General features: G+C 37.0%; 1 protein-coding gene across 1 annotated transcript; it reads right to left on the bottom strand.

The window, feature by feature from the left end:
- Nucleotides 1-841: 841 nt before the first annotated feature.
- On the bottom strand, nucleotides 842-26,691 carry SCAND3 (SCAN domain containing 3). Its single transcript, XM_014842494.3, has 4 exons — nucleotides 25,339-26,691; nucleotides 12,221-12,368; nucleotides 8,509-10,004; nucleotides 842-7,410 (listed from the first exon to the last, which is right to left on the bottom strand). The coding sequence occupies exons 1-4, from the start codon at nucleotides 25,756-25,758 to the stop codon at nucleotides 5,494-5,496; spliced, it is 3,981 nt and encodes a 1,326-aa protein (XP_014697980.1). The 5' UTR covers nucleotides 25,759-26,691; the 3' UTR covers nucleotides 842-5,493.
- Between the last annotated feature and the right edge of the window lie 367 nt (nucleotides 26,692-27,058).

Below are 27,058 nucleotides of genomic sequence, written 5' to 3'. Positions count from 1 at the left end.
TCTTAAATTTAACCCACTTTGATGTGTGTAACTGTAGGTCACTCATTTTTAAAGTCAACTTTATTAAGGTATAATTTACATACAATAAATGCACCTATTTTAATTATATAAATTGATGTTTTGAAAAATATATATATAGACATATACATATATATGTAAACACCAGCACAATCAAGATATAGAACATTTTATTAACCTCCAAAAATCAGTGATGACTCATTTTTACTGCTGTATTCTACTTGTTGAATAAACATATTACATTTTATTCTATGAATGGACATTTGGGTCATTTCCCATTTGGACCTTTATAAGTATTAATGTTATAAACATTCAAATATATGGCTCCTCCAGATGCTTGACATATAACTAAGAGTGGATTTGTAAGATTGTAGGGCATGTACATCTTCAGCTTTACTAGATAATGTCAAATTGTTTTCCAAAGTAATTGTACCAAAATGTAAATACAATCCACAGTGTAGAAGCCTTAGTTGATTCACTTTCTTTCCAACACTTGATACTTTAATTTGGGCCAATCTGGTGAGTATAAAATGTAATTTATGCATTTCCATGATTACAAATGATTTTGAGTGTCTTTATGTCTGTTAGCCATTCAGGTTCTCTCCTTTGAAGTGCTTATTTTGCTAATTTTTCTATTTGGTTACTTGCCTTTTTCTCTTTGATTTGTAGTAATTATTTATATTTTGGACAATAATCCTTTGTTTTGATAATAATCTTTCATCAAGTAAATGTGTTGCAGATATACACTCCCAGTTTTGTTTAATAATTTCACATTTTATTGTGTCTTAAGATAAACAGAACTAATAATTTTAATATTGCCAGCTTTTTTGTGGTTTGTATTTTTACACCTTAAGAAATTATTTCCTTTTTCAAGTTCAAAAGCAGATTCCCCCATATTTTCTTCTGTGAATGGACATTTGGGTTGTTTTCCATTTGGGCTTTTATTAGCATTGATGTTATAAACATTCAAATACATGACTCCTTCAGACGCTTGACATATAACTAAGAGTGGATTTGAAGACTGTAGGGCATGCACATCTTCAACTTTACTAGATAATAACTTACAAAAGGTTTTATAGCTTTGCCTTTCACATTGTAAGTTTTTAATATATTTAAAATGCACGGATCCAATTTCATTTTCTTCAAATGAATAATCAAGTTTTCCTTTTCTCTACTGAGCAAGAAAGAATATTTCTGTCATATCAAGTTTCCACATATTCATGGGATTGTTTCTGGGATCCCTATTCTACTCCAATGGTTTATTTGTCTATGACTATCTTAATACCACCCTGTTTTAAATACAATTGCTTTATAATAAGTTCTGATGTTTAAGGTGAGAATAAGCAAGTTTTCTCAACCATTTTTTTTTAATCCTTAGCAAGTCTGACCCTTTGCTCTTATATACAAATTTTAGATAGTTGTTAGACTGCATGAAACCTCTATTGTTATATTCAATAGAATTGTAAACTGGCACCTTTAGAATACTGAACCTTTCAAATATATCCATTTTCCTTCATCCCTACTACCATTTCCCCAATTCACGCCATTATCATCCATCTATTTCATTATAAAATTCTTCTTGGTCTCCTTGCCTCTAAGACTCCAAGTTATTTTCCACGTTGTAGCCAGAAAAATCTTCCTAAAAATGTAATTCAAGTAACTTTCTTTTTATCCTCCCATTAATGACTTCCCAATGCCTCCAGGATCAAGGCTAAACTCAACGTGGTTCATGTTTAAAAATCGGCTTCTGTTCACCTGCGCCTCCTCACCCCCAGCCACCTTTTTCCACACTGTTGCACCCTGCATTTCTTTGTGCTCCTCTCGCTCTGAGTTCACTTTTGGTTCCTCAAGTTAACTAAGCGAGATTTTTCAGATAGGAAAACAGTAATTTGGAAAATTTGCCCTCCTAAAGATGCAAAAGAGATTTCAGTCAGAAATCAGTTTGCATTTAAATAGTAAGATCAAGCACATCATAAACATAATCACACTCTTAAAAGTCACACAGTCCATAACAGCCTCATGCTCTTTTCCTTTTTTACATTTTTTAATGAGTCCAAGGTTTAATTAACGAAAACCATAATTGTATCAATCATAATAACAAATTTTAAATTCAATTTAACACAAATATATCAGAATACAAAGCACATAGTATGTTCTTTGAGCCAGTAAATAAATGTTTTCCTTCCTAATCATAATTTCTAATTGTACAGTGTTTAGAACTTTCACAGTATTCTTGCTATCTTGGTGAATACCAGAAAAGATATTCTGCAAATTATTATTTAGGAGAGCCCAGGAAGGGTACAGACTGGGCTAGTTTCCCCATCCAATCCTCCAAGTTCCCAACAGACTCACTGCAGAACGTGCACAGACACATCAAGGAAGGGGGATTCCTAACAGCAATACCTTTAGCACCTGACAGAAGATCCTTTTCTCTGAAATATCCCAAAGAGTCAGTCAACCCAGAATGGAGGTCTCCAAATGCCCAGGATTTGATTGCACCACTAACACCACTCAAGTACCCCCTTTCAACTCTCCTCTCGCTGCTACAAAATCCCACCCTGCTTTTTCCCCTCACTCTCTTCTTTCCCAAGCTTCTCACCACCAGAGCTGAGGAGGAAGAGATTCTATGATCCAGGTAAGTCTGGGCTGGGGCCCTATGGAGGACCTGTGGGTATAAAGTTGAGCAGGCCACCTGGCCCTTAACTGCAACTCCCTCTTCTATCCTGCTGCTCCCAAACTCAGACCTATTCATGACAATAAATCTTGCTGGGAGGCCAGGGTTCATCCAAAGACTCCAACACCACACACACACACACACACACACACACACACTGGAAGTGGAAGTGTAAACTGGGAACTTGCCTCTGACTAAGCCCTAAAATTCTGGCTTTCTCAGGAGGAACATGTGAGAATTTTTCAGGACATTTGTGGGGGGCTTGCCCCAAATATATGTATAGAAAAATAGCTAGCTAGCTTAACTTTCATCTTAACCTATTTCACCTCCTTCAGCACCTAATAGCTACAAATGTCAACAGCCTTTGTTGGAGAGTTCTCTTGGCTAGGGGACAGTTTTTCTGAGTGGGACACTAGCTGAGGGCTCAAATTTACATTCCTTGGTGTCACCTGACCTACAGGAAACTTGCATATCTTCGCCACCCCAAATTGTGGGAAGGCAGGCTGATCTACTGCAGGTCTAACCTCTCCAACTTTTTTTTCCTGCTCAAGTAATCAGAGAGCAGAAGAGGAAGTCTGCTCTCTAAACTAACACCCAATCTGGAAATTAATGCAAGTCTCCTCTTCCTGAAGGCGTCACAGCAAATGATTTCTTGATAGAAATCACAACATTGGAAGCCAGTTCTATCACTTAGTCATCCTTCAAGGTATGTCTGTGTGCTGTGCGTGCCTGTGTGTGTGTGCGTGAAGGAGGAGGTTCTGGTTCTAGTCATTGTCATATTTCTTTAGAATATGAGGTACTTATCTCCTTGACCCATCTTTGGCCCCTCCATAGTTACCATTCCTTAGGCAGTAGGAAAAGTTCAATACAACATCCTATTATACATAATAACTATAAATGCAATTAAAATACAGCACATAAATAAATGATAAATAGAAACACACACATAGTAGTCATATCTGCACACAAGGAAATATGCAATTACCATTGCAGTGTATGCAAAACCACATGTCTACAGACATGTGAAGTCACTGCACAAAAAAAAGAGAAAATAGAAAGAAAAAGATCAGGTGATCTACAGAATCACTAGTCATCAAGTTCATGTTAAGATTTCATGGTATATAAACTATGTCTCAATAAAGCTGTTGAAGGAAAAAAAGTTCACAATAAGACAATAAAACAAACAGGGAAGAGGAAAGGGAAGGAAGACAAATATTCCTAAGTCTTAAAAAGGTGAAGGTAAAGCAATTCAGCCTCCTGGTACCAAGTCATTTGCAGGAAAAATACACGAGCGTCTAATTCAAATATCTGAGAGGGCTTCACACCAAAAATCTTGTCCAGGTGATTCTAATTCTGTTCTCAGATATCCAATGCTTTATATTTCTTAGAGAGAAAATAAGGAAATTTAGTTCCCTTTTAAAATATACTTTTTATGTCCCTCTCAGTTTATTTTCCCCCAGACCACTTTAGGTATTTATAGAAAGAAGTATGAAATCACCACATATATTGCTCTATAAAATTAAAAATTGGAAGCACAATACTTTATTCAATTAATAAAGCAAATGGTAAAACTTTAAAAATGTACATCCCTTAGTTCCAAAATAGACTCAGATAGGAGAGAAGACACATAAGATGTAGGTGGGTGGAATTACACTGCTGTCTTCTAAATCTATCCAACACTATTAACTTTTTTTTGAAAAGCTGTAAGATTTTATTAAAACAAACACACAATAAAACATAATCCTTCTAAGGTTTCAGAACCGAATGTGAAAAACATTTCTTCCACTTTCTAAGGTTTTTGGGATCCAGTCCCTTGACTCTTTTTACTCAAAAGGCTAGATTATTATAACTAAAAAACTTTTTCTTCTTCAACTTTCAATGTTACATTTCTTTGAAAAGAAGCAGTTACTGTAAGTAGCTTTCTTGTCTAGGAAAAGACATTTTCTTCAAAGATCCTGGCATGTTTTGCCATGAAGATCTTACCTTGTGCTAATAGTCTGTTTTCAGTAATTCAGAGTGAGTACACAGACAGGAGAGCAAATGTGTGGCATTTTTCTGAATCATCTCCAAAGAATAAAAGAGGTTATTGAATCTACTTGAGGTGCCAATAATACCTGACTTTGTCTCAGAGAACCTTAAAAGGCAATCAGCTCAAGCAAAGTCTAAAAACCTTTACCTGACATAATCTTGTCACTATGGCCCAATCCCCCACCATTATGAAATCAGAATTCATCAATATGCATCCAAAGCCATAACACCATTACAAGATAAGTGTTTCCCTCCCCCTCACCCACTTAAAACACTGTGTCTAAACATAGACCTACAAAAGGAACTTAACATCAACTTCCAACATAACCAGGATCAGCTTAACAAGCTTAACAACGTACTGACCCCCTCCCATGCATTCAAATTCTAACTCCACCCCTTGAATTCACTTCTCTTCACTGATTTAATCTGCCATCTCAAAGAAATCATTCCCCATCCTGAAGTCATCCTACAATCGTAATATCCTCATGAAATACAATAATAAAAAGACATACAAAATACCAAGACCAAATTTTTTAATATTAGTACCAACAGATTTAAAATTACATTTTAATAAATATAACAAATATAACGGAAAAATAAAAGAATTATAAGAACTGTAGTTTCTTAACTGAAAGTTTACATATAGGCAGTTTATATAGAAAATTGCTATTTTAATCATAATTTTTCATACTTCCATAATGCCTATATGCATCAATCAACTTCCATAATGCCGTATGCATATATATTGATATATATATCAATATTTAAAGTTTTTAATGTGATAAATGAGCTTGCTTCTTGCTTGTTAATTTGTCTAATCTAGGTTGGATTGATGACAATGCTACTCTCAGTGGATAATGTATATTTAAACTGTTTCTGTGTTTTGTTTTAATAACACTCAGAGTAGAGAACCCAGTCTCACAGAGGTACGTTGAGGGGAATAGAAGAAGAGTCTTCAAAGCAATCTCAGCAAGCTCAGGATATTCATTTTTAACGTTTATCCAAAATGAAGCAAGTGATGCAGTATTTTCAAAATTCATTTTCAATCCTTCATCAGTAGCCAGCTTCAATAACTTATCCTGTAAAGTTATAGTTAAATTTAAATTATCTTTTGATGAAAGAAATGGATTTTGGATCCATGAATTTCCTATGCGTGGATCTTCTTTTGATGGAAAATACAATTCAAAACAATCTAACAAATTTGTAAGATGTTCCTTGATAACCTTTCGCAGATGTGCAATATCAAGGTCATGACCCACCTCATTGATAACTGTTGTTAAATTATGGAACATGTCATAACAGTCTGTAGAAACTCGGTTTTTCCAAGCTCCTAACTTTTGTTTTTGTCCTTCGATCTTATCTGCCATTGAAAAACATGTTGCATTCTTTCCTTGCATGGAAACATTAAGATCATTAAAAATACTGAAGATATCAGATAAATAAGCAAGTCTGGCTGTCCAATTCACATCTTTGAAAAGTTGGGACCAAACTGGTTTCTTGCTTTGCAGAAATACTAAAAGTTCATTTCTTATTTCAAACATTCTTGATAGAACTTTTCCCCGGGATAACCACCGTATCTCAGCATGCAATAACAGTTGCTTATGATCAGTTTCCATATTATCACATAATAAAGAGAATAATCTTGAATTTAATGCATTAGATTTTACATAATTCACAATTTTTACTATGTCTGTAAGCACACTATTTAGTTCAGCTGATATTTTTTTCATAGCAAGACTTTCTCGATGAATGAAGCAATGTGTTATTCGACATTGTGGCGCAAGTGCCTTAATCTGGGTAACCACTTCAGAATGTTTTCCTGTCATTGAAGCTGCACCATCGGAACACACTCCTACACACCACTTAAATTCCAAACCGCATTTGTTGACAATGTAATTCTTTATAGCTTCATACAGTTCTGAGCTAGTTATATTTGTTGGTAAAGAGGCTGAAAAAAAGAATTCTTCCTTTATATCATCATCATGTTCAAACCTTACATATACTAAAAGAATTATCATGTTAGCAATATCTCTGCATTCGTCAAGTTGCAACGAAAAATACTTTGCTAATTTTATTTGTTCTATGAGTTGGTCTTCCATATCATTAGCCAGTTCCTGAATACGTCGAGCTATGGTGTCATTGGAAAGTGGTACTTGAGCTACCTTCTTAGCTGCAGATTCACCCAACATTTCCAAGCAAACTTCTTTGATGCAGTCTTTCACTAGTGTCTCGGCAATTGTGTATGGTGTTTTAGACTTAGCAACCGGAAGTGCTACTTTATAAGAAGCCCGCAAAGCACTAATGTTTATATGAGAAACATTGAACACCTGCTTTGGTTGGCTTTTTAATTCACTACTCTTTCTTTCAAAGAATTCTTTTGGTTGTGAACTTATTTCTTTATGTTTTGAATATAAATGCCGCTTAAGTTTTGAAGGCTTCATTGCTTCATTAGCTAGCACATCTCCACAAATGATACACTGTGGTTTTAGCACTTCGCCGTCAATCACAGCTACAAAGCCAAACTCAATATATGAGGGATCATACTTTCGAGTAAAACTAGTATGAACTCTTTTGGTTTTCACTTCTTCGGGATGATTTCCATTGTTACCATTTCTTTTACCACTACTGCCGTATTCAGAACAGGTGTGTCTTTTCTTCACAAAAAAATCCAGTGAAGCTTGTTTTGCCATCTGCAAATTAGGATTAAAAATAATAAGAATTTTACTTTCCTCCTTTATCTAATAATGTTAAACTATAAGTTAAAAACCAGGCTTGACTAAAAATAAAAAATGATGTTAAAATCAAGCTACAAAGATAAATAAATGCTTACATTTTCTCAGAGTGTTATACACTTTTGAGTCACAGCTGACAAACTAACCATAAAATATCACACATTGTAATGTGAACCTATTGTGCTTGACTAGTGTGCAACTCCTACCATGTGACTCACCTTGAGAATTTAAAAACACCCAAACTGGCCTATATTCTATTTAAAAAGATGAGTTCATTAATCATGTGCTTGGGTATTGCAGCTATGTCAAATTGTTATAAGTTTATAAATACTCTCAACTTATAGACTTACCTCATTATGGACTGGTATAAATAGTTTGCAGGCCAGCACTGGTCTGAAGATCATACTCTGAGTACTACTGGCCCAAATCATGTGTAACCTCTATATTTCAAAACTCTAACCTGAATACACATTAACTCTATAAAACCTACTGTTTTAAAATCTCTTTGGCCTTATCTCACGCTCTCTATTTGAATCTGAAAACTGCTTTCCAAAAACAAATCCATATCCCCCAACCAAATTTACCATCTCCTGCCCTTCCTAAACATTTCTTCACTTGACCTGAAGTCAATGCCCTTTCTTAGCTTACCTCCCGACCCAAACTCACAATTAAAACAAAGTAACATTCAATTCATCTCCTCTCAAATTCATCCTTCTAGAAACATATATCTTGATATACAACATACACATCATACACCATGGATTATAGCTTTCTCATTCCCTCAGGAAATGCCTGACATCAGAAAGCAATAAAAGAGATACTATTCATCTCCCCAGAACAACAAGTAACACAGCATTCAAGGTTATAACTTCCAACTTGAAAAAAGGAGTGCAGGGAGGCATTAAAAATAATGGGCCTTTCTTTAGAGAAAATATATCTGAGATAGCTGTAATTGTGCTTAAGTATACTGCATCCAAAATTCTCTTTCATTACCATCACAGGAAAGTGTAATGAAGTTCTTCTCTTTTGTTCTATAGCAGATACTCAAAATCTTACCCAATCTCCTACTTTCTCTGATGAAAATGGTGTCTCTGATGGCTTTAGCATTTTGGAAGGTTGAACAGTCAAACTTCTTTGAATCCCATCATGTTTCCTTTTCATTGTAGTGGTCTCATAGCAAAGACTGCACGTTATTCTGGGATGATAGCCCTCAGTCTCATGCTGAGAGGGCACTCCGCAGAAGGCATGAACATTTCTATCACATGATATACAACTATGAGCCCCTGTGCATTCTTTTTCACAAACTACACAGGATGAAAAGTTTAGTCTGCTTTCAGGAGGGGTTTTTTTGACTACCTTAGGAGTGACAGAAAGATTCTCATCACTATCACTACTGTCTGTTCCAGTCTCAATGTTTTCTTCATACTGGGCTCTTAGAGTATTTTCTAATTCTTTGTTGGCCTGTTCTAATTCATTTTCTGTGTTCAGGCTGGTGACAAGTTCTTCAGTTAACTGAGAATGAGACAGGCCCAGCTTAGCTTCAGAGTTAAAAGTACCTTCATATGGAGTCTGTTGCATGCCTCTGTGATAGGGTTGATTTTGGATCATCTGAATGAACCACAAAAATTCAGCCCAGTGTGATGAATTGTTAGTTTGCATCCAGGAGACAATCCTGTTTTGGATATCCTCGTTAATTTGATTCATAGAACTTTGGCTTTGGCAGGGCTGAGGTTTCCCATGGACAATTTTCAATTCTGGCCAAATATTACTGAGTTCACTGACAATTTGGCTTGAAAATTCCCTTCCATTATCAGATTGTAGGACACTTGGTGCTCCAATAATTGTAAAAATATCTAAAAGAGCATGTGCAACTTCCTTAGGCCTTTTAGATTTTAATGACCGCAAAAAACTCAACTTTGTACGAAGGTCTTGATAATGCATAATAAATTTATATTCCCCATCAGGATTCAACTGCATGTCTATAAGATCCACTTGGCATCTTGAGTGAACTTCCTTAATTGGCTTTGATGCTAGAACTTTCTTGAGTTTTGAATTTTTCTGCTGGCACAGTTTGCAGAGTGTCAAGTATAGCATTATAACTTCTTTCGTGATGTTCTTGTATTTTGCTTGTAACTCTTTTTCCATGCGGGTACGTCCACCATGTCCAATGCTGAGATGTGTATCATGCAGAATGTCAAATAAGTCCTCACTGTGTAAATAATACCGTATTTTATCTGTTTCCCCATTTATAGCTTCAATCAGCTTCTCATTTCCTTGTACAAGGATCACATCAAATCTAGCTAAGCGACGGTAGTCAACTGATTCCTTTTTTGCCTTAGCTTTAGCCTCTTTCACTTCCCTTATTAATTGACAGTACTTTGCTTTAGAAAATATCTTGGTGTTATTACTTTTGTTTTCCAATAACAATGCTAAGCTTCTGAAGAACTTTTCTCTCATGTTTTCTGGTTCAATTTCTGCTTCATTAGTATCTAAGCTACTGAGATTATCATCACCCATGCTTTGAGACATCATGGAAAGCCACAAAAATGACCCTAAAATATAAAGAAAAAAAGTCAATTAGAATATTTGGGAATATAACTTAAACTACATATATTGCCCAAGTAGCCACTAGAGCTTGGGTAGAAGTAGAGACTATGGACACACAAGAGGGGGGATACAATTTTGGGTAGGAGCCCCACCTCGAGGAATAAAGAGAGGTAAATGAAGAACTCTAGCAAGGAACGAAAAGTTCTGATATAGGAAAGAGTGGAAAGCCAGGATGTAACTTTCCAAAGCAGCATCTGGGGTTAGCCTTGAAGTAAACCACTGTTTTATATAAAACAGGAAGTAGGTCGATGTTATTATTTTTTATTTATTAACTACACAGGAAATTTTTTTTGGCTAGAGATCACTCAGCAATGTAGTAATCGATTTTTTTAAAAGCCTCAGATTATACTGCATTTTGTTTTATTCAGTCAGGTTACCTGTTATAGCAACATTTGGGGCTTAAGCTTCAATATCATACATTTATATCAGCTCCCTTTCAGGGCTTGTGAAACTATAAGCCCAGAACAAATATCTTTATTACTAATTTTAATAAAGAAAGAGTAGCAGGGGCCGGCTCCGTGGCCAAGTGGTTAAGTTCGCAGGCTCCGCTGTGGTGGCCCAGGGTTCGGATCCTGGGTGCGGACATGGCACCGCTAGTTAGGCCACGTTGAGGCGGCGTCCCACATCCCACAACTAGAAGGACCTGCAACTAGGATATGCAACTGTGTAGGGGGGGAGGGAGGAGGGGTGTTGGGGAGATAAAGCAGAAAAAGAAAAAAAAAAAAAAGATTGGCAACAGTTGTTAGCCCAGGTGCCAATCCTTAAAAAAAAAAAAAAGAAAGAGTAGCAGATGAGCTTGAGTGAAAAATCTCTGAATTAATACAGCATATTAAAATAAATGTTTAGAATATTCATAATAACAGGAACATTTAGAATAATTCAAACTTGGCTAGTCTTAAGGAAACTATTTTGAAAAAATCAAAAAGAATAATTTGGAATTACCGTATCACCTCTAGATAGTTTTATAGCTGCTTGGAAAAAACAGTTTCGCTCAAGTCAACATTGTTTATACTGCCAATTTGCATATCAAATATTGAACTGGTAAATTTAAATCATTCTCAAATGTTCATATTTCCAAAATTAGGTTCAAATTAATGGTATGTTACTGTGTGTTTTGGTCTTACTTAATTCTCAATTGTTCCATGAGACTTCTTTGATCATTTAATTTAAGCTCACAGTGAGTTCTCCTTTCTTGAAAAATATAATTTATTCATAACACAAACTAGAACTGTAGCACTTTCTTCTTTAACTGTAGATTAACAAGATTTTAAGTTTCTAAAGAAGCAGTGATCACTTATTTCTCTAGTATTTTTTCCATTATCTAACACATTACTACACAGGAAAATGCTGGATAAAAATTTGGGGACTTTCTAATGAAGATGACAACACTCATGGTAAGTGGTATCTCAAAATGTGACTGAAAAGACCATTACATGGTTATTATTTCTTTCCATGCTGATGTATTTTGTGCCATGTTATGAGCAGAAAAGGAAGGTAAACAAGGATGAATTTGGGGGAGGGAAGGAATATAGGGCAATGTAAATGAGAACCAGGAGAATATGAGCTCCAGAAGTTAGTAGAATAAATATTAATAGGTCTAGAATAAGCAGGGAATAGGGAGTTGCCAGGGCTATATGAGAAAAAATAAAAATTCTATCAATTATACTTAAGCCTTTTGGAAAAGATAACTGCTCCAGAACTAGGTGAGCATGCACTCCTGTCTCCACAACACACTATACTACTAACAGTCCTTAGAACTCTAATGGACATAGACTTCAGAAATTCCAATTTCCTGAGTAAAATTTCTAAACAGTATTTCCAAGTCTTAAATGGTCACATGTGACAAAAATTGGGGGCAGAGGCTCTAGAAATGGGACCTATGCTTACACTGACAAGTGCTCCAGATTTATATACAGAGGCATCTCTAGTTTATCCACAGGTACTTAAGTCCATTGCAAAAAATCTGTGTTCAACTATTGTTTATGTTATTATCTGACAGCTTAATTCAACTCCTTTAATAACATTATACTACACTGGGTGACTTTTCCTTCAGCTATATTCAGTAGGGTCTGCAACAGAATGAGGTTTGATAACTTTTCAGTGACTAGACCTTTCCCTCTCCCAAATCTTATCCTCTTTCCAGAGACTAAATTATCCTCACCATTATCTTGAAGTGAGCGTGGCTCTGGAGATTCACATTCCATTCTGTCTTCCATAGACTGGAGCTGGGTACCTAAGGACTCCCTTGCAGTATCCAGAGGAGTCATTTCTTCCATAGGAACTTCCTGCCCATATGTCCCCTGTGGAACCTGGGGACAAATATGTACATTTGGAAATTAATATGAGTGATCACTGTCTGTACAAACCATAGCTAAACCTCAAAACAGTCTTCTAGTGAAATAGAATGTAAGAAGAAAAAGTGTCTTCACTGATTTTTTAAGAGGAGTGCAACACAGAATAAGAGAAATAAAAAATGTTGGGACTAATACAGCCAGAGTCATACAACAGAAACTGCCTGACTCCATTGGACAAGAGTTGATATGCATCCCTGTGGTTTCTGTTGTGAGGAATAATAATGGAAACACATTAAAGGACTCTTTCCTAAATTGTGATAATTGAAAGAAAATTGTAAATGCATTTCAGTATGAGCAATTAAAAGTAAATATTTGGGGTGGGGGCTATGCAAATTATCTAATAGGGACAATGAGTTGTTTAACTCAGGAAGGAATCTGACAGTTGTTTTAGACCCAATGTCTAAAACATTAGCCCAGTGTGTTATGGATGAAAAAAAAAAAAGCCAATGAAGTTGGATAACTGTGTTGAGTGAAAAAGAAAACACTATCCTCTCTTTACACTAATCATCTAGTATATGGTTTATAATTAAATTTCCCCAATTGTCCCCAAAATACATTTCATGGGTTTTTTTAAGTCCATGATCCAATCAATATTTATACATTATTTTTGGTCATTATACCTTATTTGCTTCTTTTAATCAAAAATAGTTTCTTGCATTTTTTATGACATTAAATTTTGAAAAGTCAGAGCCAGTTGTCTTATAGAATATCCCACATCAGGAATTTGTCTGGTCGTTTCTTCACAGATAGATTCCAGTTAAACATTTCTGGAAGAAGACTATATAAGTGATACGTACTTACTGTGTCACACCACAGGGTACATGCTATCAAGTTATTTCGTTGTTGATAATGCCAAATTTGATCACTTAGTTAAGGTAGTGACCACCAGATCTATCCATTTGAAAAATACTTTTTTCCCACTGTAATTAATGTCAGCTTTGGGATAATAATTTAAACTACGTAAATATCCTATTCCCCAATGGTTTTAGCATTCATTGATGATTTTTGCTTGAATCAGTTTTCATACTGGGGTTTGCAAAATGGTGACTTCCTACTTTTATAATTTCTTCTACATTTACTAGCTAGCAATTTTCTGTCAAAAGCTTTATGTTCCTCTTCCTTTATCTGTCTGTCCATCTCTGTTTTTGAGTATCACTATAGACTTACTTTTTAATCCATTCCATCATTATTCACTTTGATACACCAAATGTCTCAGATTTGGCCAGTGGAGCTCCTTTGATCTGGTTCCTTCATCCTTTTGACATGACCCCAGTAGGTTATTTTTTAGCACAGCCATGCTTTCCGGAACAATAAACAATACAAGGACCACATTGTATTTTCCCTGTCCCAGATCTAGTTTCAACTGTTTTTCCAAGAAGTCGATTCATTTTAGAGGGCAACAGTGTTTATTTAGTAACAAAGATTGAGTAGTAGGTAGGCTCATTGTTAATGAGGCATCCTCGCCTCTAGGCCCTTTCATGGATAGAGCTGGTAAATACATTTTAGAAAACAGCATGAATTCAATTCAACACCATAGGATTTTCCTTATCTTTCCATATTCCATATAAATATTTACCTTATTCCACAGTGAAAAAAAAAGTTCAAAACAATGTATATATATTTACTCATTTGCGCTAACCTACAGTAAACACAAAATAGTTTCAGAATTACAACACTTTGTGTTGTAGAACACTTCCAACAACATACCTTCTAAGTAAAATTCAATATAAGTTTGCAGCTTTATATGTCCACAGACAGTATCGCACTAAGAGTGTAGTTAGAATACTATGTTCAAGTTACCTGAATTATTTTCTTCTGTTATTACCCTTTAAATTGATATACAGTTGAGTTCATCTGTTTCTGTTTGTTTCATCATTTTGAATTTAATGTTGTTCTTTAAATACTTAAAACATTTACATGATACAAAAAAATCAAAATATATATTCAGAGAAGTCTTGCTCAAATTCATATAGCCTGCATTCTATTCTCACCCACTCTTATAAGAAACCATTTTTTTGTTGATACTTTACTATTATTTTTGCATAAATAAGTAAAAACATTATATATATACACACATATGTATGTCTATGTGTGTATATACTTATATATGTGTAAATATATAATATATATACAATGGAATGCAGATGTGTATATTTTCATACTATATATAGTAGTTTACACTTCCTTTTTTCCACTTAATACAAAAATATTATCTAGAAATCATTTCATACCAGCTCATAGATATCTTCCTCATTCTTTTTTATGTGTACATAGTATTACATTATATTGATGCACCATAGTTTATTCAATCACTCTTATATGGATGGGCATTTAGATTGTTTACAATAATTTGCTTTTACAAATAATGCTGCAATGAAAAATTATGTCTATGTTTTTCTAATTTGTAGACATATTTTCAAAGTCAGTTCCCAGAAGCAGTATTGCTGGGTCAAAGGGTAAATGCGTAAATTGGTGTTATATGGTGCCCAAATCCCTTCTGTAGGGATGGTAGCATTTTGTACTTCTACCAGCAATGTATGAGAGGATCTGTTCAGATCAGACTGTGTTGCCTAGCTTTTGAATTTTTGCCAATCTGATAGGTGACAAATGGTACCTCAGTGTAGTTTTGACTTGCTCTTATTATGACTGAAGTTGAGCATCTTTTCATATAATTAAAAGCCATCTGTTTACCTGTTTGTGAAAAACTGCTCACGTCTCTTGATCATTTTTATTGCACTTCTGTTAAGGAGATTAGCTGTTATTCATTAAATATTTTGCAAATATTTTCACTAATTTATTATTTTGATTTGCTTCTGGGTTTTTGTCCTGCATTTTAAAAGTGTTTCATGTGGAAAAATTTCTTTATGTTACTTCCGGATTTTGAGTAATTCTGTACACTCAAATTATAAAAGAAGTCATTCATGTTTTCTCCTAGTTCCTGAATGTTTAAAATTTTATATATTGATCTATGATTCATTTAAAGTTTATTCTGGTACTCATATATGATGTGAGGTAAGAATTTAATGTGTTTCTTTTCAAAATGGTTATCTCTGTGTCCCAACACCATTTATTTAAAAGTTCTTTTTCCCCACAGTGATTTGAGATGGCACATGGATTGTATACACAATTTTCATATTTATTCAAGTCTACTTTGGTACTTTCTATTGTTTCATTGATCCATCTATTCATATACCAGTACCACAATTTTACCTAAAGAGGCTTTATGGTATGTTAGTATCTGCTAAGACTATTTCACTCTTCTTTACTCGAGTTTTCCCTAGAGATGATTTCATGCTTATTTATGCATATGAATGAAGTCCATGTCTTTCAACCCTTTTTTTCCATAACTAAGCAATTAGTTTTGTTTTTCCTAAGACAGTGGGTAGAAATTCATTTTCTATTCTCTTTTTCTTCCTGCTTTATCTCCCCAAATCCCGCCCCCACCCCCTGCCCCCCACCGTACATAGTTGTATATCCTAGTTGCAGGTCCTTCTAGTTGTGGCGTGTGGGACGCCGCCTCATCGTGGCCTGATGAGTGGCGCCATGTCCGCACCCAGGATCTGAACTGGGGAAACCCTGGGCCACCACAGGGGAGCGTGCGAACTTAACCACTCAGCCATGGGGCGGCCCCTCTATTGTCTTTAAGTTTGGGGCAGCACAGATATCTCCACTGACTACAGATGAAACTATAATATAGTAATATCTCATTAAGTTATTATCTAATATGGTAATTCCCATAGAAGTCACTTCAATGGAAATTAGCTGGTTGGCTGTGTTCCTTAGCTTCCCTGGGTTTTGTCTGCTTACTTTTATTTTTTTTGAGATTGGCCTTGAGCTAACATCTGTTGCCAATGGGTGCTAGGTCTGTACCCAGGATCCTAACAGGTGAAACCCTGGGCCGCTGAAGGGGAGTGCACAACCTTAACTACTCGGCCATTGGCCACTCCTGCTTAGGTCTTTATGTTACTTATCATTGGCAGGTGATATCTCTTGGATTCGGCTGTGGTCTGAAAGTCTGTGTCCCCCTAAAATTCACATGTTGAAATTGTAACACACAATGTGATGGTTTTAGGAGGTAGGGCATTTGGGAGGTGATTAGGTCATGAAGGTGGAGCCCTCATGAATGGGATTAGTCCTCTTATAAAAGAGATTGCACAGAGCTACCTAGCCCCCTTCCACCATGTGAGGATACAGTGAGAAATCTGCAACCTGAAAGAGGGCCCTCCCCCAATCATGGCACCCTGATCTTGGACTTCCAGCCTCCAGAACCATTGCTTCTGCTTGTTTATAAGCCACCCAGTTTGTAGTATTTTGTTATAGCAACCTGAACAGACGAAGACAACTTGTATTTTACTCATGATATGGTTAAATAAGGAAGCAGTTGAATAGGAAGGAACATTAATGCTCACAAATAGGTTTATCTGGTGAGAATATTCAGAAGAAAAGTTATTATCACTGAGTTTGAATAAACATTGCTTTTAACATAAAAGCATGTTTACCTCTAAATTATCCACATGATGCTGTTCATTACACTGGTGTTTGATTAGGTTTCACTTTCTTGGGAAACCAGAAGTAAGAACCTATTTAAAGCTCTATTGTATTCCTTCTTTCAGCATTTTTGTAAATTAACTTACTAAATCTTTGTAAAATATGAATCTGCAAATTCAGTTATCACACCATCCACTATGTATGTTTTTCTGGACTGTGTTACAATCTAACAGCTGATTGTCCGTCCCAAACCTAAAAATGATAGTCGGTGGACAATAGAGAAATGCTGTAATAATCCAGGAAGTTGGTGAACAGCTCACTGTTTGGCACAGTTTGTTAGCATTAACCCTGAATGTTCCTGTCTGGCATTTCATTCAGTGTATTTGTGTTATCAACATACTATATAACTTTTTCTACTGAAACAGTGTGTCTGCCTACTCATTCCTACATATGGATCTTTGTTAGTCATTTAAGCAACAGGTAGACTGGGAGTAAGCACGTGTTAGGCAGATTCTATTCTGAATCTCCACCATAGTGAAATCTAATGAAAATAGATTCATTAATGAAAATAAGTGTTCAATAACCAATAACCTCCTAAAGTTATCTTAAAAGAATATCAGCCTCTGGGATTAATCACATCCCCACGGTTAATTCTAAAATGAGCAAGAATAAGTTACTTTAAAAAATTAAAAGTGTTAGCTCCCTAAGAACAGAAATTCTGATTTATATTTATTTAGTATACCTTACAGTGAAAAGAGCACAAATAATAGGCTTGGACTCTTCAATTGGAGGCTTTGAGTATGGCACCCAATTTCTCCTCTGAGTGTGTCGCTTACAGTGGACGTAGTCTGGCCAATTCACAGTTCTGCCAAGTGTGTTCTCTTGTAGATAGCCTTGTGGAAGCCACATTGCACTGAAACCAAACATTTCAATAGTCTGCTTTGCCAAATATTCTTGAGGACAAAGAAAACAACCTGGTCTATCAATATATAAGACCCTAGCATGGAAACCCAATCAAACCATGCTCTGCCATATATGTTCTTAGCATTAATTACCCATGCTTTGCATCTAACTTGCAAAAACTTAGCTCATCTTCTGGTGGGCATTTATACACTTGGTTAATTCTGAAAATTTCCCTCACTAGCCCTTGGCTTTACAAAAGTAATTTCTCATTCACATCATATACGAATCTAAGAATGTGCATATAGTCAAGTATCCTAGCCTATCATGTGAGAGACATCATGAGATATAAATCTTTTTATTAATACAATATTTTTGTTGAAGTATTATAAACTTAGAATAAAGAACACAGCTCATAAGTTTAAAGCAGAATGACTTATCACAAAGTGAAACACCCAGGTAAAAAAAATAGTACATTATCAGCATCTTAGAAGGTTACTTGTGCCCTCCTCTCCCCCCAAAGTAACTACTACTCTGATATCACCAGCTTCATTTTGCTTTTTTGTTTTTTTGCTGAAGATTCACCCTGAGCTAACATCTGTGCCAATCTTCCTCTCTTTTTCGGTATGTGGGCTGCCAGCACAGCACGGCTGCTAACAGAGTGCTGTATGTCTGTGCCTGCGAACCAAAGCTGGGCCGCCGAAGTGGAGCGCACCAAACTTAACCACTAGTTTAAGTGGGGGGCTGACTCTCATTTTGCTTTTGGAACTTTAGTAAACAGAATCATACAATATGTATTTATTTTTGTCTGGCTTCTTTTGCTCAACATTATGTTTGTGAAATTCATCCACATTGTTGAATGTAGCAGTTGTTCATTCATTTTCATTGTTGTATAGTCCTCAACTGTACAAATATACCATAATATATTCATCCACTCCTCTTTTAATGGGCATTTGAGTTGTTTACAGTTTTTGGCAATTATAATAATGCTGCTATTAACATTAATTTACATGTCTTTGAATGTGTTTCTGTTAGATATATACCTTGTAGCGGGTTTGCTGGATCATAGAATATGCTTATACATGGTAGATATTTACAAAGGTGTCTTAACTTATTACTACCAGTAGTACATAAGCATTCCAGTAGCTCAGCATCCTTACCAAAATTTGGTCATGTCAGCAATTTTAATTTAATCCACAATGGTTACAATAAAGTGGTTCCACATGTTTTAATTTGCATTTTTCTGATTACTAAGATTAATTGTTTTACAATTTTATTGGCTAACTGATTATCCTTTTTTTTTGTAAAGTGCATGTTCAAGTCTTTTGTTAATTTTTCTATAGGGGTATCTGTCTTTTTTAAAATTGATTTGTAGTACTTTATACATTCAGATATGAGCTTTTTGTATGTAGATTATCTGGACCTGGCACAGGGAAAATAAAATAAATCTGGAATATTTTATGGTTTGGAAGTGATGCCTTCATGGATATCTGAGCTCGTGTTGAGATTTTCACTACCAAGCAAGGACAAGCCAAGCAATGGAAAACAAAACCAAAACAAAGCAAATTAAAACAAATCAAACATGTTAAGGAAAAGAAAGGCTTTTTATCCATGATACTATAAAAGGAGAAGTTGCCATGAAATGAGTAAAAAAAGTCAATTATAATACACAGGGATGTTCATAATACTGCCTTAAAAATGTTATTCATTGATCAATCTCAATTACAAAAGTACTGAATGAATTTGTGAACACAACTCAAATTACCATAAATACTGACCTTCGTGTCCTGATTTATTTAAGCTGGCTGGCCAATTCCCCTTTTGTGTACATTGAAAAAAAATGCTAGGTTAAATAATCAAGGGTTATCCTATAATTGGCAATAGAACTGCCTAATTTTTGCTGGATTAGGAAAGTTAATGAAGGTAATAACGTGTATTAGTGCCATCCCATCATTTCCTATGCTAAATGCTGTTGTGATTCTTTTCTCTTTAAAAATTAAAAAGAAGGGCTGGCCAAATGGTGCAGCAGTTAAGTTCACACGTTCTGCTTTGGCAGCCCGGGGTTTGCTGGTTTGAATCCCAGGTGTGAACCTATACACTGCTTGGCAAGCCATGCTGTGGCAGGGATCCCACATATAAAGTAGAGGAAGATGGGCATGGATGTTAGCTCAGGACCAGTCTTCCTCAGCAAAAAGAGGAGGATTGGCAGCAGACGTTAGCTCAGGGCTAATCTTCCTCAAATAAATAAATAAATAAATAAATAAATAAAAAGAAAAGAAAAAGAGAGGCCATGCCAATATTCAGGTGTCAGCTAGTGAAAATGTTATATTTTAAAATGTCCAGTAGATTACAGATGACTTTATATTCATCAGCAATATCCATAGAAATTAAAACATAAGGCATTGTGGAGACAACTTTTCTGACCCACCTAACATTAAACCGTAACTATTTTTGATTGTATGGCAACAACAGTGTCGATCTTTTTCTTTTTTCCCCAATTCTACAGACCATTGGTCGGTGGAGAACAAATACTGTCAGAACTATGAACTCTAATAATTGAGATTCACTGGGCAGAACAAGATGCTGAAATAAAGTTAACAGTAAAAGGTGTGAGTGGTAGAACTTACTCTGCTGCATTGCTGGAAAATGTCCACAGATATTGAACTCAAGTTGAACATAAACCAGAATATTCCAAAAGGAAATATTCAATGGTATATGAGGACATGAAAGCAATGGTGTATTATAACGTCATGGTGGGATTTAAGGAATTTATGTGTCACGCTCCTTTCTCCCAAGGTGAACACTGTGTTATAGACTTACTCTCTCTTCTTAGACTGTACAAAGTATACAAGAAACCAAATTAATTTTCTTTTAAAACAAAATTCATGAAATGGTTGAGCCAGTTACTTTTGGTTAAGATTTTCCCTTCTCTGATCTTAAGAATAAGATATCTTACGTAGATTTCTTTGTATAATATAACGGCATGCATTTCAGTTGGCTCAAATCTTTCCATAATTGGAGGAAACAGGATCCTGGAGTGAGAGATATAAGTCATCTGGGAGACAGGGTAACCTGCTGCTTATAACTAAACAATCATATCAATTCTGTAAAGTTAGTACAAGCACAATCAGCCCTTAGAGCAACTAAGATATGAACCAAAATATAGATATGGCTCATTGTGATGGATTTCCCACTGACTCCTCCTCCCCAACTGGGCAAGCAGGTGCTCATGCGCACACGCACACACAGGCACACAAACACATATCTAGCCTCTTGATTCCTCTACTTTTCCAACAGAGGGACTAGTCCAAGGTAGGTCAGCCTGGTCTTAGAAGGAATAAGAGGAATTCCACTTGGCCTCTACCACAGAAGTTTAAAGGGTGCCTTGGGGAGGGCAGTAACAAGTTACAAAACTGAAATTACTTCCAACTGGTTATGACAGTCATTTGCCTTTCACTATATGAGTTCTACATTTGATTTAAAAAAAAAAAATTCTAGTAGGAAACATTTGGTTGTAAAATGGTGGAGTAAACTTGGTTGTATTCATTAGAAATGCATATATTTCCCAATTAGGACACCCAACTTAGGCTTAAACCAATAGGGGTTTATTTTTGTCAAGTGACAAGAAGTCCAGAGGAGGGTTGTTGGCACTGACTCACTTATCTAACAGTTTTGTCAGGGACTCTAGCTGTCTTTATAATTCTGCTCTGCCATTCTTAACATATTGGTATTTGTCCTCATGCTTATCATCACTTCATGGTCACAAGATGGCTACCACAGCTCCAGATATCACATTCATGTTCAAGACAGGAAGTGGGAAAAGGCAGAACTAAACACATCTGTCTCATTTTATAAGGAAAGTAAAAACTTCCCCAGAAACCCCCCAAAATATGCTTATTTCTTCCTGGCCAGAACTACGTTGCACGGTCAACTCTAGTATAAAAAAAGCTGCAAAAGTATTTAGTTAGGTACATTGCCAAGATGAAACAAAGCATTCTTTAAGGAAGAAAGAAGGGGAGAATAGATATTGGGTTGGCAGCTAAAAGTGTCTGCAACAATGGCATTTTCTCCTTTCAGAAATCACACAGGAACAAGAAAAAAGGAGAAACATTTATGCATATTTGATATTCAGAAAGACTAGGAAATGTCTATAACACTGAGTCATGAAAAACTATCAAACAGGATCAGGAGTAACCCTGAACATCACTCAGGACTGACCAAACGCCAAGTCCTACCAAGTGCTGCATTTTCCAACAAAGCTAGAAGAGAGAAATTCTAAAGTTACAGGCACATCTTAAGGGAAAAACCTCAATACTGTTTATCTCAAACAAAAGGAAAAGGTGTGCTGCCTAGAGGTAAGAGGCCACCTGGACAGGCATCTATGCTATAACATAATAGACGAACCATGAAAAAACATGCTTTCTGCAAAAGAGCACAAAAACAGGATTTATGGAGAAAATAAAGTTACAGAGTAGACTATTTAAAATCTACACAACTTTGTCACCAGAGCACTAGTAAAACTATAGCAAGTCCAGCAAAAATACAAGTATAGTCAAAAAAGACGTATTAACGAAAGAAATATTACATTAAGTATAGGATTTTACCTTAGAAAGGTGATGGTATCTTGTTAGAAAGGGGTGAAAGGAAAGGGTAAGGCAAGGGGAGAGGGACAGCATCATCATTTCAGGTGGAGAAGCACTGCACACTTTCCAAGAAATGGAGTGATAGTACAAGAAATGTAATGATGGTTCTGGCTCATCGTCTTGTTTTCTTTCTTTGACCTTGGCTTATAAAAAGATAGCCAATTGTTGCTGCTTAAACATTTTACTTCCTTCATAAAGAAGCTGCTTATATGGCTCCAAATAGGACCTAATACCATGAAGTGCAATCCTGCTGTGTCCTGCATTGTAGTCATTATCTTCTATCCACTGCAACTGCTTCTCTGTCATACTTAAAACAGAAGATAACTGAGGAGTGAAAAGCTCTTGTGGGGCAGCTTGCTGAACTGCCTCATCGTCTTGCACACCTTCCATTTGTGCCTCAGCAACTAACTGTTGTAGCTCTTGTGTAGACAGAACTTCTGCATGAGATTGCAGCAGCTCCTCAATATCTTCCCTCTCAACTTCTTCAAATCCAACCTCCTCTGCAAGAGCATCACAGCTTGCTTTGATTTGGGGCAGTTCTTCTTAAGGTTCAAAGCCTTTAGAATCATGAATTAAATAAGGGAGAATTTTATGCCATATCCCATGCAAGCAGGCTTTTGTGACATCATTTCGGGCTTCTGCAATATATCAGTTGCAAGTTTAATGTTGAATTGATTCCAGAATTCAAAAACCGTGTGTGCATTGTCACCCCCTGTTGATGCAATAAACATCTTGAATGTTTTCCTTAAATGATAAGCTTTGAAGGCTGCAATCACACCCTGATCAAGGGGCTGGAGTAAAGAAGTTGTATTAGGAGGTAAAAAGAGACCTTTAATATTGGAAGAAAGCTCAGCAGCTGTTAGAGGATGGCTTGGTGTATTACTGAGAATTAAAAGAATTTTGAGAGACAAATTTTTCCTCTTGCAATGTTTTTTTTAACTCATCTACAAAAAAGAGATCAGTAAATATCTGCCCTGTCACCCAGCCTCTCTTGCTAGACCTATAGTAGACACCAAGGCTAGTCTTTACATTCGTTCCAAAGCTTGTGGGTTGGCAGTGATAACTCACAGCAGGCTTTTTAGCTTTAAGTCTCCTCTGGCATTTGCACCCAGCATCACAGTCAGTTGATCTTTTGTAGCCTTAAACCCTGGAGCTTGTATTTCCTCCTTTGAGATATAGGCCTTTGAGGGTATTTACTTCCAATTGATACTCATTTCATCAATATTAAAAATCTGATCCAGGGTATAGCCTTCTTCACCAATCAAATTTCTTAACACTAGGGGGAATGTCTGCAGCTTCTTCATCTGCACTCACAGCTTCATCAGAGAGCTTAACAATGTGGAAAGCACAGTGGTTCTTGAAGCCACTAACCCAGCCACTACTTGCACTAAATGAAGGCACTTCTGCAGGACTTTCAGCTTTTTTCTCAAAGTCTTCATGTAATGCCAAGGCTTTCTCTTTAATTTTGAGAAGGGTTGCCCCTGATTGCGTCTTTGTTTGGTATTCAATCCACACACTTAACAAATATTCCATTTCCTTATGCCTTGTTCTAACAGATTTTGTAGCACTGGCAGTTCTTCCAGCTAGATAACTTTCTCTTATTTTCCCAGCAGCATCTGTAATTGTATGCAAAGTTGATTCCTTTATGCTGTTTGCACGACCAATGTCACAGGTTCTTTCTTTCAAAACATTTTATAACTTTGAGCTTTTCTTCAATTGTTAAAGCTTTTCTTCTTTTACACTCACAAGCAGAAATTTTATCACCAGTATGCTTCTGTGGCACCCGCAAACCCCTTTGCTTGTTCATTTTCTGGAATACAAAAAAGTTTAGCAAAAAATGCACAAAGATGGGGGGGGGCGGGTAGCAGCATGCAAATAAGCACTTCCAAAACAGAGATTGTGTCCAAGAGAGCCAAGAGAAAGGATGTGGAAGTGAATGGGCATTATATACAGTACCATATGTCTTCACAACTTGCTGCATTCAGCTATCATCGGATACCTTGTGGCCCAAAATATCACCTTGCTAGGAAAACTCATGTATGAGCCAGTATAATTTCAGCATTATACTGACTCACTTCCCTATTCACCAATCTCATATGAAAGATTTTGCATTCCAGAAAAACGTGTTTTAACAGATCAGACTGTATACATGAAATGTTCATATTCAAAAAGAGTTCAGATAAATGTATGCATAGTATCAGTATAGAAATGTAAGAAAGTTTAGCAATATTCATAATGTTCTACAATTACTGTCACAGAAGGCAAGTATACTCTTTTAAAAATAACCTCTAGCATAATTGTAAAAGACAGAATACTGGGCTCAATACACCTCACATACCAATAACTCCAAGTACTGAAAAGCATCTAGAAAATGATGCAATTAATCTCTTCATTATACAGATGAAGACATTAAAGCTCAGAGAAGATGTGATATGTCCAAGGTACACAGTTAATTAGTGACAGAACCTATCACAGAACCCAGATCTTATGATTCACCATTTCCATTAAATTGGCTACTTCTTTATTTATCTCTCCCAGAAGGTGTTCCTTATATTCTTATACTGATTTATTTTCATATATGGTAAAAGTAGTGGGCATCATAAGAAGAGAGCACTACTTTAATCTCACAGTGACTAAATAAAATATATTTTATACGGGTAAGCAATAGATCAAGGTTTCCCATTTGGTTAAATCATCTACTTATTTGGATCAGCTATCACTTACATGAAAGTTGTTATCCCAAAAGCATGAATCTATTCATCTACACCGATGATCAAATACTAATACCCCAAACCAGAATTTGCAGCCACCAGTATGAAGTTAATCCCACTTACTCTGTTTTGGACCCATGCACTCAAAATTCTCCAAAGAAGATGGCCCCTCCGATTTCTCACCTGCTGTCTAGGTTCATCAAGCTCCCTCTCCAAATCTTCCAGCACAGTCACCACCTCCTCTCCACTCTTAGGATTATGCTCCCGCACCCAAGCCTGGAGCTCCTCAGGCAGGATGGTCAGGAACTGCTCCAGCACCAACAATTCCAGGATCTGCTCCTTGGTATGTATCTCTGGGCTCAGCCACTGACTGCAAAGTTCCCGCAGTTGGCTCAGAGCCTCCCTGGGTCCAGGTGTCTCGTGATAGCAGAACTGCCTGAAGCGCTGACGAGAGAGTTCCCTGTTATCAGACAAATTCTTCTGTAGGTAGGATTCCTGATCCCAAACATGATCTTCTTCTTTAACTTTTACTTTGATAATCTCCCCTTGTTCCTCTGATGCCTGGCCAGCCAAGGCTGGAAGGGCCCTGGAGGCCACAGCCATCCTAAGCTTAGACAGCTCAGAGGAATGCTCTCTCCAATTGGGGTCTAGGCAGATGGGTGATTTTACTTGAAGTCCCCACTTAATCTTTGATCAGGAAAGTTTTCGATATAAGAAGACTGTTACCAGAGAAAAATTACAGATGCAGTGAAAAAGGATTTGTTTGCGTGACAACACAGGGCTGTTACTCGAACAATTCCTTTGAAAGTGAAGCCATCCTCTGACAAGACCGGAAATAGTGAGCACAGAAATACTCACTAAAGCTGCAGGGTCACAAATTGAGTGGCAGGTTACTTGCGAGACAGTAAAGTCAGGTTATCAAGGACACTTTGGCCCTAAATAAAGCCTGGGTATACGAGGTGGGGCAAGGAAACTAGAGAGAAGGTCGCTCTGAAACCGGAGCTCCTGGTAGCCCAGGCCAGGGCGGGGATGGAGAGGGGCTCCTCCCCCACAACGAGCCGTGTGGAGGAAGCCCGATTGTCGCCGCACAGACGCAGCCTTCCCTCAGCCGCAGCTTCCACCTATGAGGAGCTCAAACCCTCTCGCGCAAAGCCGGAGAAGCGGGCCGAGGGTACCGCTCCCTTGACACACCCGCCGCAGGCCCCAGCACGTTCCCTCCAGGCCCGGGAAGCTGCCCTCACTTCCGGTCCGCTCTAGGATTCCAGGCGGTGCAATCATCTCTGTGGTTGTGGTAACGCGGACTGGTCAACGTGCGGCAAGTACTCTGTAAACTGTACAGAAACTTAACTCTCGAGTTACCCAGTTATCTGTCATCCGGTGAAAAGAGTTTCTCAGTGTGAGTAGCACTAGTGTTGAGGCTGCTCTGGGTTTTCTTGTCACGGTGATAGACCTTCGCTGGCGCTCAGACTGCGGTACTCACCTTGTGTCCTAAAACAAACGTAGAAGAGCATCCCTGCTGCGAAAGCCAAGTCAGCGAGTTTGTAGGCTCCACCCGGCCTTTTCTAGACAGTTCTGGGCCACTGTCTCCTTTCCCGGTCACCGCAAGTCAGGCTTAAAAAAGAACTGTAAGATCTAGTCCCATCTTTCCCTTTTATGGATGGGAAAACCCGTGAAGAGCGAGCTTCGCCCTAATGACAGCAGTGGCTATTTCTGCCTGTTCTGGCTCTGTGAGCGGTGCTGTATACAATTGTGGGAAACTAGCCCCAGAAAACCAGCAAGCAAAATATAGACGTGTTTTCAGAGCCTAGAGAGTCACTAGCGAGGAGCAACCAGAAAATTCCCTCCTGGCTCATGCTCCTTCACCACGTGCTCTGCCAGGCAAGGTATTTGAAAGTGCAGGGAG

The sequence above is a fragment of the Equus asinus genome, chromosome 8, assembly GCF_041296235.1.
Source record: "Equus asinus isolate D_3611 breed Donkey chromosome 8, EquAss-T2T_v2, whole genome shotgun sequence".
NCBI classification, from domain to species: domain Eukaryota; kingdom Metazoa; phylum Chordata; class Mammalia; order Perissodactyla; family Equidae; genus Equus; species Equus asinus.
Note: the sequence above shows the minus strand (reverse complement) of the source record. Positions and strands in the feature narration are given on the sequence as shown.

Coding starts and splice junctions, on each gene's coding strand:
- SCAND3 (XM_014842494.3), bottom strand. CDS start 25,758: ATGGCTGTGGCCTCCAGGGCCCTTCCAGCCTTGGCTGGCCAGGCATCA. Junction 10,005..12,220: donor ACGCTCACTTCAAGATAATG/GTGAGGATAATT, acceptor TTTATATTTTAG/GGTCATTTTTGTGGCTTTCC. Junction 7,411..8,508: donor CAGAGAAAGTAGGAGATTGG/GTAAGATTTTGA, acceptor CCTAATTTGCAG/ATGGCAAAACAAGCTTCACT.